The sequence below is a fragment of the Candoia aspera genome, chromosome 5 (assembly GCF_035149785.1).
Source record: "Candoia aspera isolate rCanAsp1 chromosome 5, rCanAsp1.hap2, whole genome shotgun sequence".
Classification (NCBI taxonomy): Eukaryota; Metazoa; Chordata; class Lepidosauria; order Squamata; family Boidae; genus Candoia; species Candoia aspera.
In genome coordinates this window covers 33681040-33696582 of record NC_086157.1, presented here as the reverse complement: position 1 = coordinate 33696582, position 15543 = coordinate 33681040, and the positions used below count along the sequence as shown (strand labels likewise).

The 15543-nt window shown below is 41.3% G+C and overlaps 1 protein-coding gene across 2 annotated transcripts in view; it reads right to left on the bottom strand.

The window, feature by feature from the left end:
- UXS1 (UDP-glucuronate decarboxylase 1) overlaps positions 1-14595 on the bottom strand; it is a 45608-nt gene extending 31013 nt beyond the window's left edge. For both annotated transcript variants that reach the window (XM_063304921.1, XM_063304923.1), the window contains exons 1-2: positions 14375-14595; positions 359-386 (exon numbers count right to left, since the gene is read on the bottom strand). In XM_063304921.1, coding sequence (XP_063160991.1) covers positions 359-386; positions 14375-14474 — 128 coding nt within the window. In that variant the 5' untranslated portion in view covers positions 14475-14595. The remainder of the gene's footprint in view (positions 1-358; positions 387-14374) is intronic.
- Positions 14596-15543: the final 948 nt, after the last annotated feature.

Here is a 15543-nt window from a genome sequence, read left to right as displayed (position 1 = left end):
AGGAAATGTGGTATGTAGCCAGCAGAATAATTCTGGATGGAATCTTCCCTGCTTTAAATCTGGAATTCTGGATGGAGTATTTTCCATGCTTTAAATGTGGAATACCACATCCTGTACTTGATGGAAATGTTCAGCCCTTTTATAAGGGTAAGTGATGCTTGCATTCAACAAATCCACAAATTTGTGATCAAAGGTGACCTCCTCCATCATAGAAATGGATCACACTAGCTACCATTTTCCCCTTTTCCTCTCTAGCAATAAGCAGCAAGGCTGAGAGAAGAGATATTTCCTTTTATTTTGAAAGAAAAATTATTCCTCTATACCTATATAGATGTACAAGAGAAGTGTATAATATTACCTCATGTTGAGTACATTTCCCCATACAGCTGTAAAACAAAGAAAAAAAGAAACATTAATATTGCTTAAAAATAATTGGCATCATTTCATAATACATTTGTTTTAAGACACTAATAATTCTATCTGTGTAACATGTGTTCGTAATGAAATTTATTATATTCTATTTCAGGAATGGAATGGTTTTCTAAAAAACTACTTACTATACATGTATTTTAATTCATCTTAACCCAGGAAGGGGAGAGAAGTGCGTATGTCTCTCAACCATGAACATTTATTTATTTTATTTTATTTTATTTTATTTTTCTATAGCTGCCCATCTCAACAAGTGACTCTGGGTGGCTTACAATCATAAAAATTATAAAACAGTTAAAATAATTAAAACAATTAAAAGTACAAAATAAATACACATGGTCGCCAAGTAAGCAAGGCAAGGATGTTAATATAGCCAAGAAACGGGGCTATTAACACACTTGGGGCCCCAGGCCTGGGCACATATCCAGGTCTTCGTGGCTGTATGGGAGGCCAACAGGGTTGGGGACATCCTGATCTCTGAAGGGAAAACATTCCAGAGGGCAGGCACTATAGCAGAGAAGGCGCACCTTCTAGTCCCCACCAACTGACGGGACCCGTAGCATACCCAACCTACCAGACAGAATTGGACGGGTAGAAACAATTGGGAGAAGATGGTCCCTTAGGTAACTGGTCCTAAGCCGCGAAGGGGTTTAAAGGTGACAACCAGCACCTTGAATTGCACCCAGAAGCACACCGGCAACCAACGCAGCTCATGTAGTAGTGGTGTTACACGTGTCGAATATCTGACAGCATTTACTACTCATGCAGCCATATTCTGTACCAGTTGAAGCTTCTTAATGCTCTTCAAGGGCAGTCCCATGTAGAGCGCATTGCAGTAGTCGAGACAGGTGGTCACGAGGGCACCTGAGTGACTGTGAGCAAAGCCTCTTGGTCCAGGAATAGGAGCAACGGTGCACAACCCGAAGGTGTGCAAAGGCCCTCCTAGCCATGGCTGCCACCTGCTCTTCAAGCAGGGGCTGAGTCTATGAGGACCCCCAGACTGTGCACTGGGTCCATCTGGGGCAGTGCACCCCATCCAGGACCAACAATGGAAAAACCTTGTCACCGGAAGACCCACATACCCAAAGGCACTCAGTCTTGCTTGGGTTGAGTAGAAGCTCATTGCACCCCATCCCGGCCCTTACAGCCTCCAGGCACTGGGACAGGACATTCACGGCATGACTCAGGCAGCCCAGGGTGGAGGTATAAAGCTGGGTATCATCAGCATATTGATAATACCTCACCCCAAACCATTGGATCACCTCCCCCAGCAGCTCATGTAGATGTTAAATAGGAGAGGGGAGAGAACTGAGCCCTGAGGCAACCCACAAAGTAAGGAACGCAGGCTAGATCTCTCCCCGCCATCAACACCAACTGGAACCGACCCCAGAGGAAGGAGGAGAACCAGCGCAACACTGTGCTACCCACCCCCAACTCCCGAAGCCAGTTCAGAAGGATACCATGATCGATGGTACTGAAGGCTGCTGAGAGGTCAAGAAAAGTGAGGATGGTCACACTGCCCCCATCCCACTCCTGCCAGAGGTCATCTAAGAGTGCGATCAATGCCATCTCAGTCCCACAACCTGGCCTGAACCGTGACTGAAAAGGGTCCAGATAATCCGCTTCATGCAAGGTCCTCAGCAGCTGCCACACGACCACTCTCTCCACAACCTTTCCTACAAAGGAAAGGTTGGAGACTGGATTAAAACTATCCAGACTAGTTGGGTCGAGCGATGGCCTCTTGAGGAGAGGGCACACCACTGCCTCTTTAAGAGCTGATGGAACCACCTCAAGGAATTATTAACCACCACCCAGACCCAATCACACACCTCCTCCCGGGCTGCCTTGACCAGCCAGGAGGGACATGGTGTCATGAGTAAGGATGGCGAGCAGGGGGCTCCCATCCAGACTGTTAAGCGCATGTGTAGCACTGAGGAATTGGGCAGCCATTCAAAGAGACACAGATCGGGACCGCCTTAACCTTTGGGGTTTATATGTCTGGGTTTTTCCCACGCTTCTTCAGTTTGTTAGGATGTACAAGCAATAAAACATTAGAGACCAGTTCCTTGTCTCAGCGTGGTTCCTGGCTGTTAGGACACATGGATCTAATACAGAGGTGGCCAAACTAGCAGTTGCAAAGGCCCTGTCCACTTCCTCAGGTGCAACAGGCTCATAGTCCCCCCAGATAACCATGCAAGACTTAGCCCCCATAGCCTCCACTGGTGCTGTCATAAAGCTGGAGTCCAACACAGAGCAAATGCAAGGGACTTTATCCACTAGATGCGCAGCATATTCCTTGCACCTGTAAACCCGGTATTACTCTCTCTGATGAGGAACTTGGTCACCCGAAATAGGGCCACCGGGTGACAATCTGTGGATGCAATAAAAGTGGAGAAATAACCACGTTTTGCTGACCTTACTGCCACGAGGTAGACTCTAATAGCAGGCCTACTTGAGTATCCAGTGGACCAATTATGTATTGCCAGGCTAGCATGCTGCTTTCAACACAGAAGCACTTATATGTCAAAATATTTTAACAACTAGCTCTTAATTTTGACTGCATGTGTCACCCTTGCCAGTCATTGGGCTATTCTTTCAAATGTAATATTTGCTCTCCACTGGATAGTATAGCTTAGTGGCCAACGGAGGCCAAGGCAGAGAGCTTTGATCTAAGAACCTTCTAGCTGATGTCTCATCCCAACATATATGATTATTGACAAGTTAATTGATTTATCTCCAAATAAACACATATGGGCCTAGAAGGACTTTGGATAAGATTCTTTATGGGAGCCTTTTCTCCAGTGCCTGCTACCTGCTGTATTTTAGTTAGTACACCCAAAGTTCAGTTTGATGGCAATGCCACCATTAAGAGAATAACATCAAAGCCAGTGCCAGCAATCCAACCAGCGGTGTCCATGTGAAACTAGCAGCATTGCAATGTAAGCGTGAGGGTTGTTTTCCAAGGTCTGGACACATCTCAGCACAGAAGATAACTGTACAAAATACTTTATTGCAACACACACCTTTCCTGTTGTCCTGGGTTAACTCCACCCTCCTAGGCTTTGAAAGCTGATGTTGCCATGTAAATAAGCCTTTGATGGTTAGTATTTGTAACAAATAAGCTCCTAAAGTTTGTAAAGCATTCAACCTTTGCTTCCCTCCAAAAGCTCCTGCACTGCCTCAACATGGTTGCTCCTCTTCTGGTTGCTCCTGAGCTCCAGGCCAAGATCTAAGCCAAGCCCTGGGCAGGAATCGCACCACAATGGGCTGCTTACCGCAGCTTCTGGTCCTGGCAATTGACTGATTGCCCTCTGGCTTGCCTGCAACAGTCGTACATTCCAGATGCTGCTTCCTGCTTCATCTGCTTGTTGCCTTCTCTTTCTCCCCTACACACACACACACACACACACACACACTTTTGAAGGGTAAGGACCTGCGTGGGGTGAGACTGCTTATAGACATCAGCACTAAAAAGGCCAGGGTGTGGCTCAATTAGCCTGACACCTGGAATGCTGGGCATGGATGCTTGTGAGTAAACTGTGGGTGGGGAATGAATGAATGAATGAACGAGCCCTCTCAAGTTTATGGGCTGTAAACTTTTACTGCCCTTTGGGAGAAGGGATGAGCTGAGCCTATCCTTGGGGAAGTGGGGGGTGGGAAGCATTTCTGCATGGCTACAGCTGCTTTTCCCAAATGCAGACAGCAACCCCAGCTTCATTCCCTCACAGTAAGCCTTTTCTAAGTATGTACATCACAACATCATAGATACGCCCTAAAGGGGCAGAATTTGTGGTGTGACACTGCTGAACCCAGTACTAGGCTGGCTGCTTTCACCAGGCCTGAATAAGATGGCAAATTAAGTCACTTTAGACAATGGACATGCATGAAAATTAGTGCCCTTCCATATCCAATAAATAATGAAATAGCAGTTACTTCAAGGTGAGGCCCTTGCAGGAGGAGAAGGAAGAGAAAATGCAGGGGAAACATATTACCCACTTCTTTTTCAACCTGAAAAAAATATTTGAATTGGCCAAAGGAAAAAAAAAATGGAATAAGGTTTTACTCAAAAAATGTGTAGCATGCCAATTTGCTTGTCATACCTACAGCATGAGATAATATATGCATAGGAATTTCTGCACTAGAGGTTGCTGCCATCTCTATGAATAGAGAATCACGAGGACTTTTGATTTATTGGGAATTACAGACTGATTCTTTTGAGTGATTTTTGATCTAGTTTGGAAATAAGCCTTGTCCAGATGTTCAGCTGGAATGGGAAATTTATTCCTGAGGAAGAATGGTGGAACCTTAATGCCAATATCATTGTGTCTCCATCTGTATCTTCCAGATCCTGACCCAAACCTGGCCACACTGCCAGGGTTTTCCAGCTGTTCCCTTGAATACATAGAGAACTCTGTACATGACCCAGGATAGAGATAAAATAATCCAGAAAACTTGAAGCAATGGAATAAATGGACGGGGGTGGGAACTGAGATACTTTGTTAGCTTTATTGTAAACTGCCCAGAGTCCCACTTCTGGGGGGAGACAGGCGGTGGCAAAATTTGAAAAATAAATAAATAAATAAACAAACAAACAAACAAACAATATACAATATACTGAATTTAATTTTTTGTGTGTGCTTCAAATAGAGTAACAAGCTACTGAACTCTAAGGAATGCAGCTTTTCTTCATTTTTTCTTGGTTAAAAAAAGCAAGCAGGTAAAAAGTTAATGCTAAAAACCTAATAACCTATCAACCTGAGAATAAAACAAAAACTTAAGTGTTCAGAAGTTTGTCGTTCCCTGTATCTAACAAACAGAAAATGTTAATTTTCAGAGAAAAGCTGATAAAAAGAGATGGGGTGATGAATTTTCAGAATATGCATTTTGCCTAATGCGATGTTGCCTAATGTCTCATTTTCTGGATCTGAACTGTCACAGTCAGCAAATCCTTTTTATGCTGATTCTTCTTTTTTTAACTCCTGAAATGGTTTGCCTATATTGATAAAAGCTTTTATATGTTTGTTCATTTCTTGATTTGGTGTGAGCATTTCTAAACTCAGATTAATCTCTTTTACATCTTATTAATTTGTATATATAATTAAAAAATAAACAATAGGAAACATTTCCTAATTCTTTTTAATTTCAGGTTTTGGAAACAAAGAAAAAAGGAAAGGAAATGGGGCTCAGAATAAAACATTTTCCTTGTTTTTTTTCTTTCAAACCTTCAGATCTCTGATCAGATAAATCAGAATCCCTAATAGGAATATTTCTATTCATATTTAAGTGAACACAGAAGATCATTTTTAGCATATTTGGCCCAGAAGACTGCAATTTACAGTGATAGGCTAAACTCTGGAATAATGGATCCCTATTTTTGATCTGTCATTTTCATGATTCCATACTTCTGATAACAACAATTGCCCAGTTCCATATGCTTAATTCAAGAAATCAAACTGTTAATCTTTGACCAGATCATATATACATCTCTAAAATGCACACTAAGAGAAAGAAAACGATCAGTCCTTACTCTGGATAAGAAATGGTACACAAAAGTAAAAAATTGCAAACATTAAGAATAGCTGATTAAACTCAGAATTTATTTTAAAACAACGTTACATAGCAATTTACTTGTTCGAAAAGAAAAGATGGGCAATAAGCAGGGAATGTGTCTCAAGGAGTAACAGACAAGGCATAAAAACATCCAAAATATGTGAACTGTGCTAATAGGATCTGGAGAGAACGCTGCATATGTTTGTGTTCTATTTTAAACAAACTTGTTCTGCTCCCAGCTTATCTATTTTGGCAAAAAGTTTATGCATTGTTTGATAGAATACATGGACACAAAGCTTAAAGAAATGCAGTGGCAATGTTACTTTGATCAAGCTGATATTTAGTCACAAAACCTTTAAGGTTCCATAAACAAAAGGCAATTTTATTATTACAGCCAAAAAACTTCAAAGCCACCCACCCACCCACTTTTAACAGGATATCTAGAAGTCTACTTGTAAACCCATTAGCTACATTTTATCATTAACTACAGTGGACAATAAGGCAATTGTTTTTGCTCAGTCTGCTTGCTGAATCAAAATTAATTCCGTATCTTACTATCTGAAATGTCTACCCTGACGGTTGAAAACACAGTGGACTTAACTTTAGGATAGGCCAGATCAAAAACAGGACGCATACTATAGACAGACATATTTAATTGTACCTTAATGATGTCACTAAGTGTTCCCTTACTCTTCTGGAAGGATTTCAGCTGTACATCAATCCAGAAATGGAACCAAACTGACCATGTGATAGTACAGTCCACACAAATCAGAACCAAATGTTAGGGAAGTTGAAGCAGAACTGTTCCTCACTCAGTTGTTTGATCCTGAGGATTACATTCAACTTGAAAGAGTGAGGCACTGGTTATTCTCAGCCTTTCTCACTCAGTGATCTTCAGATGCATTCAACTACAGCCTCCAGGACTCCTTGCCATTCTGGCAATGCTTGCTGGAAGTTCTGTGACCCAAAACTCTCTGAAGGCTACACAGATATTAGAGGGTGGAAAAAAATCTAGAAAAATTCTTTTTAATGGGTTTTTCTTTTCCTGAAAAACTGAAGGAAAGATTATTTTCATTTTTTTAAGTGATATACAACATGATTAATATTCAGGAGACATAAAACTATACTGTATTTGGAAATACCTCAAGAATAAAGTAGTAGAACAGTAGCAAAGCTTGTCTTAATATGGGTCTTTATTAAAATTATTAAAAAGTAAAATAATCAGAAGCAAAAGTTTAGAGGCTGAGCAAAGTATACCTTCCGATTAAGTGAAGTGATGGATGAATCACAAGCATGCTGGGAACAACTTGCAACAGATGCAGCTGCTTCATAAAAGCTCCTGCACATTGCCAAGCCGTTCTTCTCTAGGCTCTGCATAGCCCTACCCCTCCCAGTTCTTCAGATTTAGAAAAACAGACAACCTTCTTTATGGCAAAAATGTATATTTTGAGATTTGGTTTTTCCCTGTTTTCCTATTTTTACCTCAAAATTAAGTGGTTTACGGGTATGTTTAATTCATTGGAAGACCAAAATACTTCTGCTGAGCTACAATCTTCGGTTTTCAACATTAAATTTACACCTGCCTGCTTCTCTGCAATCAGCAGGAATGAAGGCATGCCACAAAACCTAGAGTTCTACAGGTTGTAGCTCTATTTTTAACAGAAAAGAAGAACACTTAATAGTAAAATTGAAGTAAATATAAATATGCATTGTCTATGCACACTGTTACACATAATACATTTGACAAAATAATGATATGCTTATATTCGTTTAATGGCACAAAAACACAGAATATATACTGTTTTACCACCAAATGTTCATGTTTCCCCCCGAAAAAGTTTTCCCTGATGCTTCAAAATTTCCTGAAATTGTGCATCCCCAGGAGGGGACCAGGCAGGGAAAAACTGATATTTAGAGTCCAGGTTGGAGGTACAAATAAGTGACCAGATCAGACTCTGCCTCCAGCCGAATTTCCCACATTCCTTCCGAGTTCCCACAGAATAATTTGGAACAAAGCTCAATAACACCTCCCCTACCAAATTCTAGTTGGATCTTTTATTTTTTAAAAAATAAATCAATGAATTAAAATTAAACCAACTGTTCCCAATCAATTTAACAAAAATGGCCTTCAAGTTTTTTTTTCTTATCTTTATATCCAACTGGTATGTACACAATTTACAGATCAGTTCATTTTCATCCAGATTAAAAAGGATAAATTAATTAATTCCCACTGCCGATGGAAATAACTACAATAACTACAACTCGGGTTTCCAACTACTGACAGAAACCGGTCCTTTCACCTCAGCAGTGCTTCTTTCTTTATGGAAAGAGTACGCTCAGACTCCAGAACTATATACCAAAATATCTAACAACAACTTTAGCAATAACTGTTGCCAAAGCAGTCATTTCACTGTGATACAAATGGCTCCTCTAGTCAAACACAACCTTACTAAAGAAATAAACAAGATAGAACTGTGCAGGCAATGGTTTTCCCTGTGATACACTATGGAAGTGAAAGATGGACTTTGAAGAAGCAGGTCAGAATGAGTACTGACAGTTTTGAACTTAAGTGCTAGAGAAGGCTCCTAGAGGTACCATGGATAGCCAAGAAAACAAACAAATGGATTGTCGAGCAAATCAACCCAGAATTCTCACTCGAGGCACAAATGGCCAAGCTAACTTATCTTACTTTGGACACACTGTACAAAAACCTAGTTCTCTGGAGAAATCAATAATGGTGATTATTGGGAAAGGTGAAAAAGAAAGAGAAGAGGATGACCAGCAGCAAGGTGGGTGGACTCAGTTACAGTGGTGAGCATTTTTAAACAGATACAGTATTTAAAATGAAATGCGGTTTCTTCAACTCTGACATACTTGCCTATTAAGAACTACAACTAGGAAACTGTATCTACGCATTATGTTGGTGGTGTACTGCTATTTTATTCCAAACATGAAACGGTAGAAGACTATTTTACTAATAGCAAACAAAGAACATGGAGACTATGAAACAGTTAAAACGTCTCATAAGAAAGCAATAGCAGGCATTTTAAGCACATCCATCAGTGGAAGCAAAATCAATAGTCTAAGCCCTCAAAAGCTACTGTATTACCCTTATACACCATGTTCAAGGAAATCAGTAACTGCTAGGTGTATCTCTCAAAAGCTAACTCTTATACAGCATGTTCAAGGAAGTCAGTAACTACTAGGTGCATAACTTTCCAGAAGAAGAAGACATTATAAAGACAATCTACCCCCCCACACACAAATTTGAGAAAGTTATCTCACTAAGTTGACCAATGATTCAAAATTCTGCAGAAACACAACAGTAAAATAGGGAATCCCATACAAAATGATTTGCATGGGAAAATAATCCAAGGACATGATTCTCCTTATCCTGAGAAAGGGAGAGAACCTAAAGCACCTAAATGTGTAACACTTATCACCATTAAAATACACACACATTCATACATGTATTTTTCAGTACTTATCATTACTTCTGTGAAAAACAGAAGGGAGAACTAGTTAATTCTGACAAACATACAATGCTTGAAATCCTAGCATTCACCTTCTTGATACAGTTATATAGTAACAATACCTAGAATATGAAATCTCAGACAAATTGCACTCTGAAAGGAACTGTACACTTTTAATTATTCCACGGCTATGTCTTGGTGATAATTTCTTCTATGCATATTCATGAAGCAGAAAATATATTTTGTTTTGAGGTCAAAATAAAATTTCCCATCCAGAATATTCTGCACAAGACATTTTGAATTGTCTGCATTTCAGGGGAACAAATCTCAAAGCAGTTTACATGTTTTGTGAAATAAAACAAAGCATTTCAAGCATTTCAGCAGTAGGAACCAATAAGAACATAGAAAAAGGCTTTTGCTCTGTACTTTTTCATCTCTGGAATAGAAACAGAGAGGGTAGCAGTTCATGCTGAGTGCTGCCAGCAAGCCAGCTTGCAGAAAGATTGGCAGAGGGGAAAAAAATAAATAAAGGAATACTCCCATTATGGCTTCACTGACCTCCTATACTGCCTTTCTTAAGGCAGTATCTTAAGAAAGAATACTTTCTTTCTTAAATTCAATTAGAAAAGTATTCTTCTTCCCTTGTCCAAGGAATGCTAATGAAAGAAACATAAAAAGAGAAATTATGAGGGTGGTTCTTTGTCTTTGCTTTTTAAAGAACAGAGATCTTAATCTCTCACACACCCATTTCAAATCAATTACCTCCTCCAGGACAGGAAGATATCCTGGCAGAAAATGAATTTCAGTCAGTTCACAACTGTGGTTTATTTACAGAATGTTTTAAAAGTAAACCTCTTTGCATGCCAAAACCTAACTTTGCAAACAATCAGGAACATGGACTGCCTCTTTCTACCCCAACATTTACAAGTTCATCTTCAGATCCTCCTCCTCCCAGCCCGCAACCTTCTTCTTCCTGTATGGCAGCCTGGCATTGCCTGGTTGGGAGAGGAGAGGAAGGTGTAGCTTATGCCTAACAGAATGAGAACATTAGTGAAGAAAAAGTAAGAGTGAGCCTATGCTCAGGACAGAAGCTTTATTCTGGAAAATTAAAAATCCCTCCTTGCCTTGTATGTCCTAAATATAAATTATATTTACATCCTCAATAGCACACAGAACAAAAAAGTAATCATGAGTCATGCATATAGCCTTGTTCAACAAAGCAAATATTCTTCTTACAGGTGAAATGCTAATGGGATGGTGAGTGGCAGCCAACAGGTCAAACCAACAAGTTAAAACATCCTTTTGCAAGAAATCATAACAAGGACTACATCAACAGCACACAGGAATGTGAATGAAGTACACACATTCACACCCCAAGCTTAGCAGGCCAACCAGCAGATACTTTTTGCGTTTTCAAATGCATTATGTAGTTTCCACCAACAACAGGACAAAAATCAATGCAACAATGAATGCCAAAAAGCTCAGCAAGCCAATCAACCCGAATTACTCTTTGTTTTTTCAAACCCCCTTGAGTGCAAAGAAAGGAGTCATTATTCAAGCTCCCAACCAACCAAAGCCAACAGCATAGCAAACTTTTAGGGGAGATACTACCTTACTGGTTTGCTACACTTAGGTGTGTATACGCACACTGTACATGCTCTTTTGTCCTGATGACTGTGAAGCTTTCAGAGTGCCTTTGAGGATGAAAACTTTGAGGATGCATTTTTAAAGGTACTGAACTATACTGCAACAGCAACAAGACCAGAGTACACACAGATACCACCTAAGCTCCACAGGCTATTCAAACCAGTATTATGCTTCTTGCACTGACATTCTACCTGCATTCCACCCATACATGATGTCCAGTTCCCTTGTAAGAATTCTCGCATATTTATATTCACATATGGATGGACACACACACACACACACACACCCCTTCTGGGTATTCAGGTAATGGTGCAATGGGGGCAGGAGAAATGGACAGATCCAGAATGGAACTTTCACCATGCCACGTGTTCCCTAAAATGCCACTCCAAAAATCACCTCTGGATCCCCTCCACATAGCCTAAGCCAACGCAGTAGGGGAATGACTGGTCCTACTGTGTTAGGCCAGAGAGGAAACTCCAAAAATAACACTATAGTGCAAGTGGCCTTACAACTTCCTAAAAAACATGGAACACTCGAAACAGCAACATTTTCTTTCACTAGTGAAGCAGAAGTCACAACTTAATAATTACAGTTCGATTTGTGTATCAAATAAAATAATGGCATAATTTCACAGTGTTATAAAAGAAGTTAAAAATGCTGAGCTTTACTGCTCATACACTTCTACAGTGAGTCCAAAGACTATAGATATCTTACTGCACACCAGGTAGGTGGAGGTGCTAGACCCTGAGAGAAGCTGAACCCAACTACTGGTTCTGTTCAGTACAGAAATTATGCACTGAATTATGTCCATTTCAACTGCATTATAAACCCTAGCTCATGAAGTATGCTACATTTTAATCAAAATAAATTACCAAAAATTACAATTTTTTTGCAATTTTAATGGATAAAATAAAACATTTTTAAAAGCTTTCAAAATATGCCTTTCAAACTCATATTATTTTCATTTCAAAATAATGCTACCATAAGGAGTCACAGAAAGAATGCAATATAGTTAGCATTCATAGGAAAAAAGCAAGTGGAAAACAATTTGTAACCAACAGAAGAGAATATCCATAGCTCAGGGTTGAACTGTGGAGTCTTTGGTGCTTTGCAATTTTGTGATTACAAAATTAATTGTAATTTGTAAGCGTAGTAATACTCAAAAGTACAACTGCTATGTACTTTATGTCCCTTCTCCAAGTTGCTCGAAAGCCCCTGGGGTTGCATCATACTTTTTGAGAACCCTTGCAATAATACGTTATCTCAAATACAAAATACCTATTGGGAGAATTTGAGGCAGATCCATTTGCATCACAAATACACGGCTATCCAAGGCCTTAATATCCTACAAAAGGCTGCAGAAATATATGCACTGGTTTCCTTAAACATGCAAAACTGAAGCATCATAGGTACCTACTAAATCCCAAAGCTACTAAATTCCTGAAATCAGTTGGAAAGCCAGAATCAATGATAACTTTGGAAAAGTCACTCATTCTCAGTGATAATTCACAATAGCTTACATCATGCAAGCAATCAACAGTGGATTATGGTACAATAAAACAGGTTGGACACCAGCATCTTAAGCCTGACTATCACAGATGACACACAAGCCTACTTATATAAAACCACAGTACTGCAAAGACATTGGCAAGCAAGAAACTTTCTTTAAAGCCAACTTTCTTCAACTGATGCGCTCCAGATGCGTTAAGATTATAATTCTTGGTCAGCAGAACCAGCAAGCCTTGTAGCTACAACTACACAGATGGAGAATATCAGCTGGGAAAGATATTCTAAGCTACTTTTCAATAGCACAGAATGTTCCACTGATACGTCTCATATAAAACAAGCGTCCTGCATGCAGACAAGTCCATCAGCTTTGTTTTCTATCAAGAATCACATTATACTAACATTCAAATATTTGTCAGGTTGATTCAGATGACATTGTCCAATCTGGTCTCAAGCTTTCAGACTGTAAACTAAGGTTTACAACACAGGTACCTGGATTTCAGCAGCGCAGGTAAGTGCTATGCACTATTGTGATGTACAATACTTCCTAACCCAAGAAAGATATTCGTGGCAATTCAGGATGAAATGCTGGCATCCCATCAACTGTGGCAGTTCCTTAGCATGCTTCTTATTATACTTCAGAAATCTCTCTTTTGTAAATATAAGAAATAATGACGTGTACGGACTCACTTCATAGGCCGCTACCCAGGAATTACAAGGATTTCATCCCAAAAACATCTAGATCAGTTTTCCTCAACCTCAGCAATTTTAAGGTATGTGGACTTCATCTCCCAGAATTCCCCAGCCAGCATGCTGCCCATCTATCTTAATATCACAATGCAAGTTCTGTCCTTTACATATTTCTGTGAAATGTCATAATGCAAGTACAAAATGGCTGGAGTTTGCATGCTCTGACCTTGCACTTCTGGAATGCGCATGGGCATAGCAGATGCTTTGGATGCATCCAGTTCAAACCTTGAGGATGTTGCCTTGAAACCCTGGACAGCTAGTAAGGGATCCAGAGCCTTATTCACCTACCCTAATGGTGGCCAGCAAATCAGGCCGCAGGTCCTGTTAATTAACCCTTCATGCCCTCTCTAGATATTTTGGACTAAAAGCTTTGTAATCTCCAGCTGGAGTTGTAGCCCAAAAACATCAAGAAGAACCAGAGTCAGCAACAGGATTCCATTTATATTAGCTCTGTTCTGCCTGCAAAGATAGGGCACATTCCTAGAAGTTAGCTCCTTAACTGTCACCCCTCAGGCACTCGCAATTAAAGTAGAGAAAAACCACCCAAAACCACAACGCCAGCGACTCTCAAAGCAAAGAGGCTGTTGTGGTCAGCTATGCAGTCAAGGCCTAAACCGGGGGCACACTGCAGATCGGAAGTCAAAGAATTTTGCTCTGGGACTCCTGGAAAGTTTCAAAGGAAGCACCGGGGGCAAAATGCACGATGAAGAGAGCGCAGGATCCTTTCCCCTTTAAAAATGAAAAACCCGAACGAAGCATCCCGGCAATCTCAAACGACCCCCAAACCTATGGCAAGCCCCGGAATTGCTACATCACGTCTCCCGCCCTCCTCCCCGGCGTTGTTGTGCTTTTCCCGCGTTGTATGCAACACCCCCGATGCTGCCTTCGGCCGGGCGAAGGGGCGCGCGCAAGAAAGCAGCCCGCGCTGCCTTCCCGGGCGCAGGAAGAGCGTGCCAATTTCCCGGCCGGCCCGAGGAGGCCGGATGAATGAAGTGCCCCTCTCCCGTTGCCCCACTTACAGACGACATAGGCGACCAGAGCGAGCCCCATCAACAGCTTCATCCTCCGCCTCCTATTGATGGCAGACAGCACGCGCTGCAGCGTCCCTTTACTCAGCATACCCAGCCAGGCGGGCGAGACACAGCCGAGAGCAGCAGCGCTCGGCACCGCGAGGCATCGGCTGCACCCCCAGGATCCCACAGCCGCCGCCTCCCCCGCCGCGCCCGCCGCCGACCTCCTCAACGCGCCGCGCCACCAGCGGCAGCAGGGACGGTAGCCAGGCCAGTTCCTGGCAGCGACATCACGCATGCGCACATGTCTCCCCCAACCTCTCTCCCCGCCCTCCCTCGCCTTCAGCCCATGCTTCGGCAAAGCAGCTAGACCCAGGCGGCGGAAGAAGAGAACCCGACGTTGAGGTGGCTGAGTATGAAGTCACTTTTCCCTACCACGCATGCGTACGAGATCGCCCTCAGAGAGAGAGAGAGAGAGAGAGAATCATTTCAGGCGCCTCTTGTTTGTTGATGCCAGTATGTGAAAAATTAAATGTGCTTTTAATTTTTACTTAGGATGCAGCAGAAACTGTCAAAGCACAAATATTCTTCCATTGATTCAACCGTAATAGTTATGGCTCTACAGTTTTTGACATTCTCAGGGCACCAAGTATATATTTACGTATACAACCAGCAGCAAGGTGGATGGACTCAGTTACAGTGGCGATGTTGCACTGTTGGAAGGCCCATTGAAAGGACCAGGTCAGGGACAGATCGTCATGGAGAAAATCTTACCTATGTGGTCACTAGGAGTGGAAAATGACTTGATGGTACATAATCAATCATGTATACAGTATATGCATGTATCATACAGATCTTCATGATTATTTCATGGCATTGATCTAAAACTACTGCCAAAATGAAATCATTGCCTGCGACTTTAGTCTTCAGGGAGCATCTTCAGGGAGCATACTGATTGGTATGGGCCATTCCCTCCAAAACGACTTTCAAAAAATCAGTCTGCATTTAAAATACGGGCTGCACTGAAAAGACCACCAATCTGGTGATTCACTGTGCCCCATGGTACAAAGGCAAGAATCTTCAGTGATCCTCATGATTTCTATGCAGAATCCAGCTACTCTGGTGTTATAAAATGTTACCGTTTTTATGACAATATTATTATTTTGTTGGCTTTATTT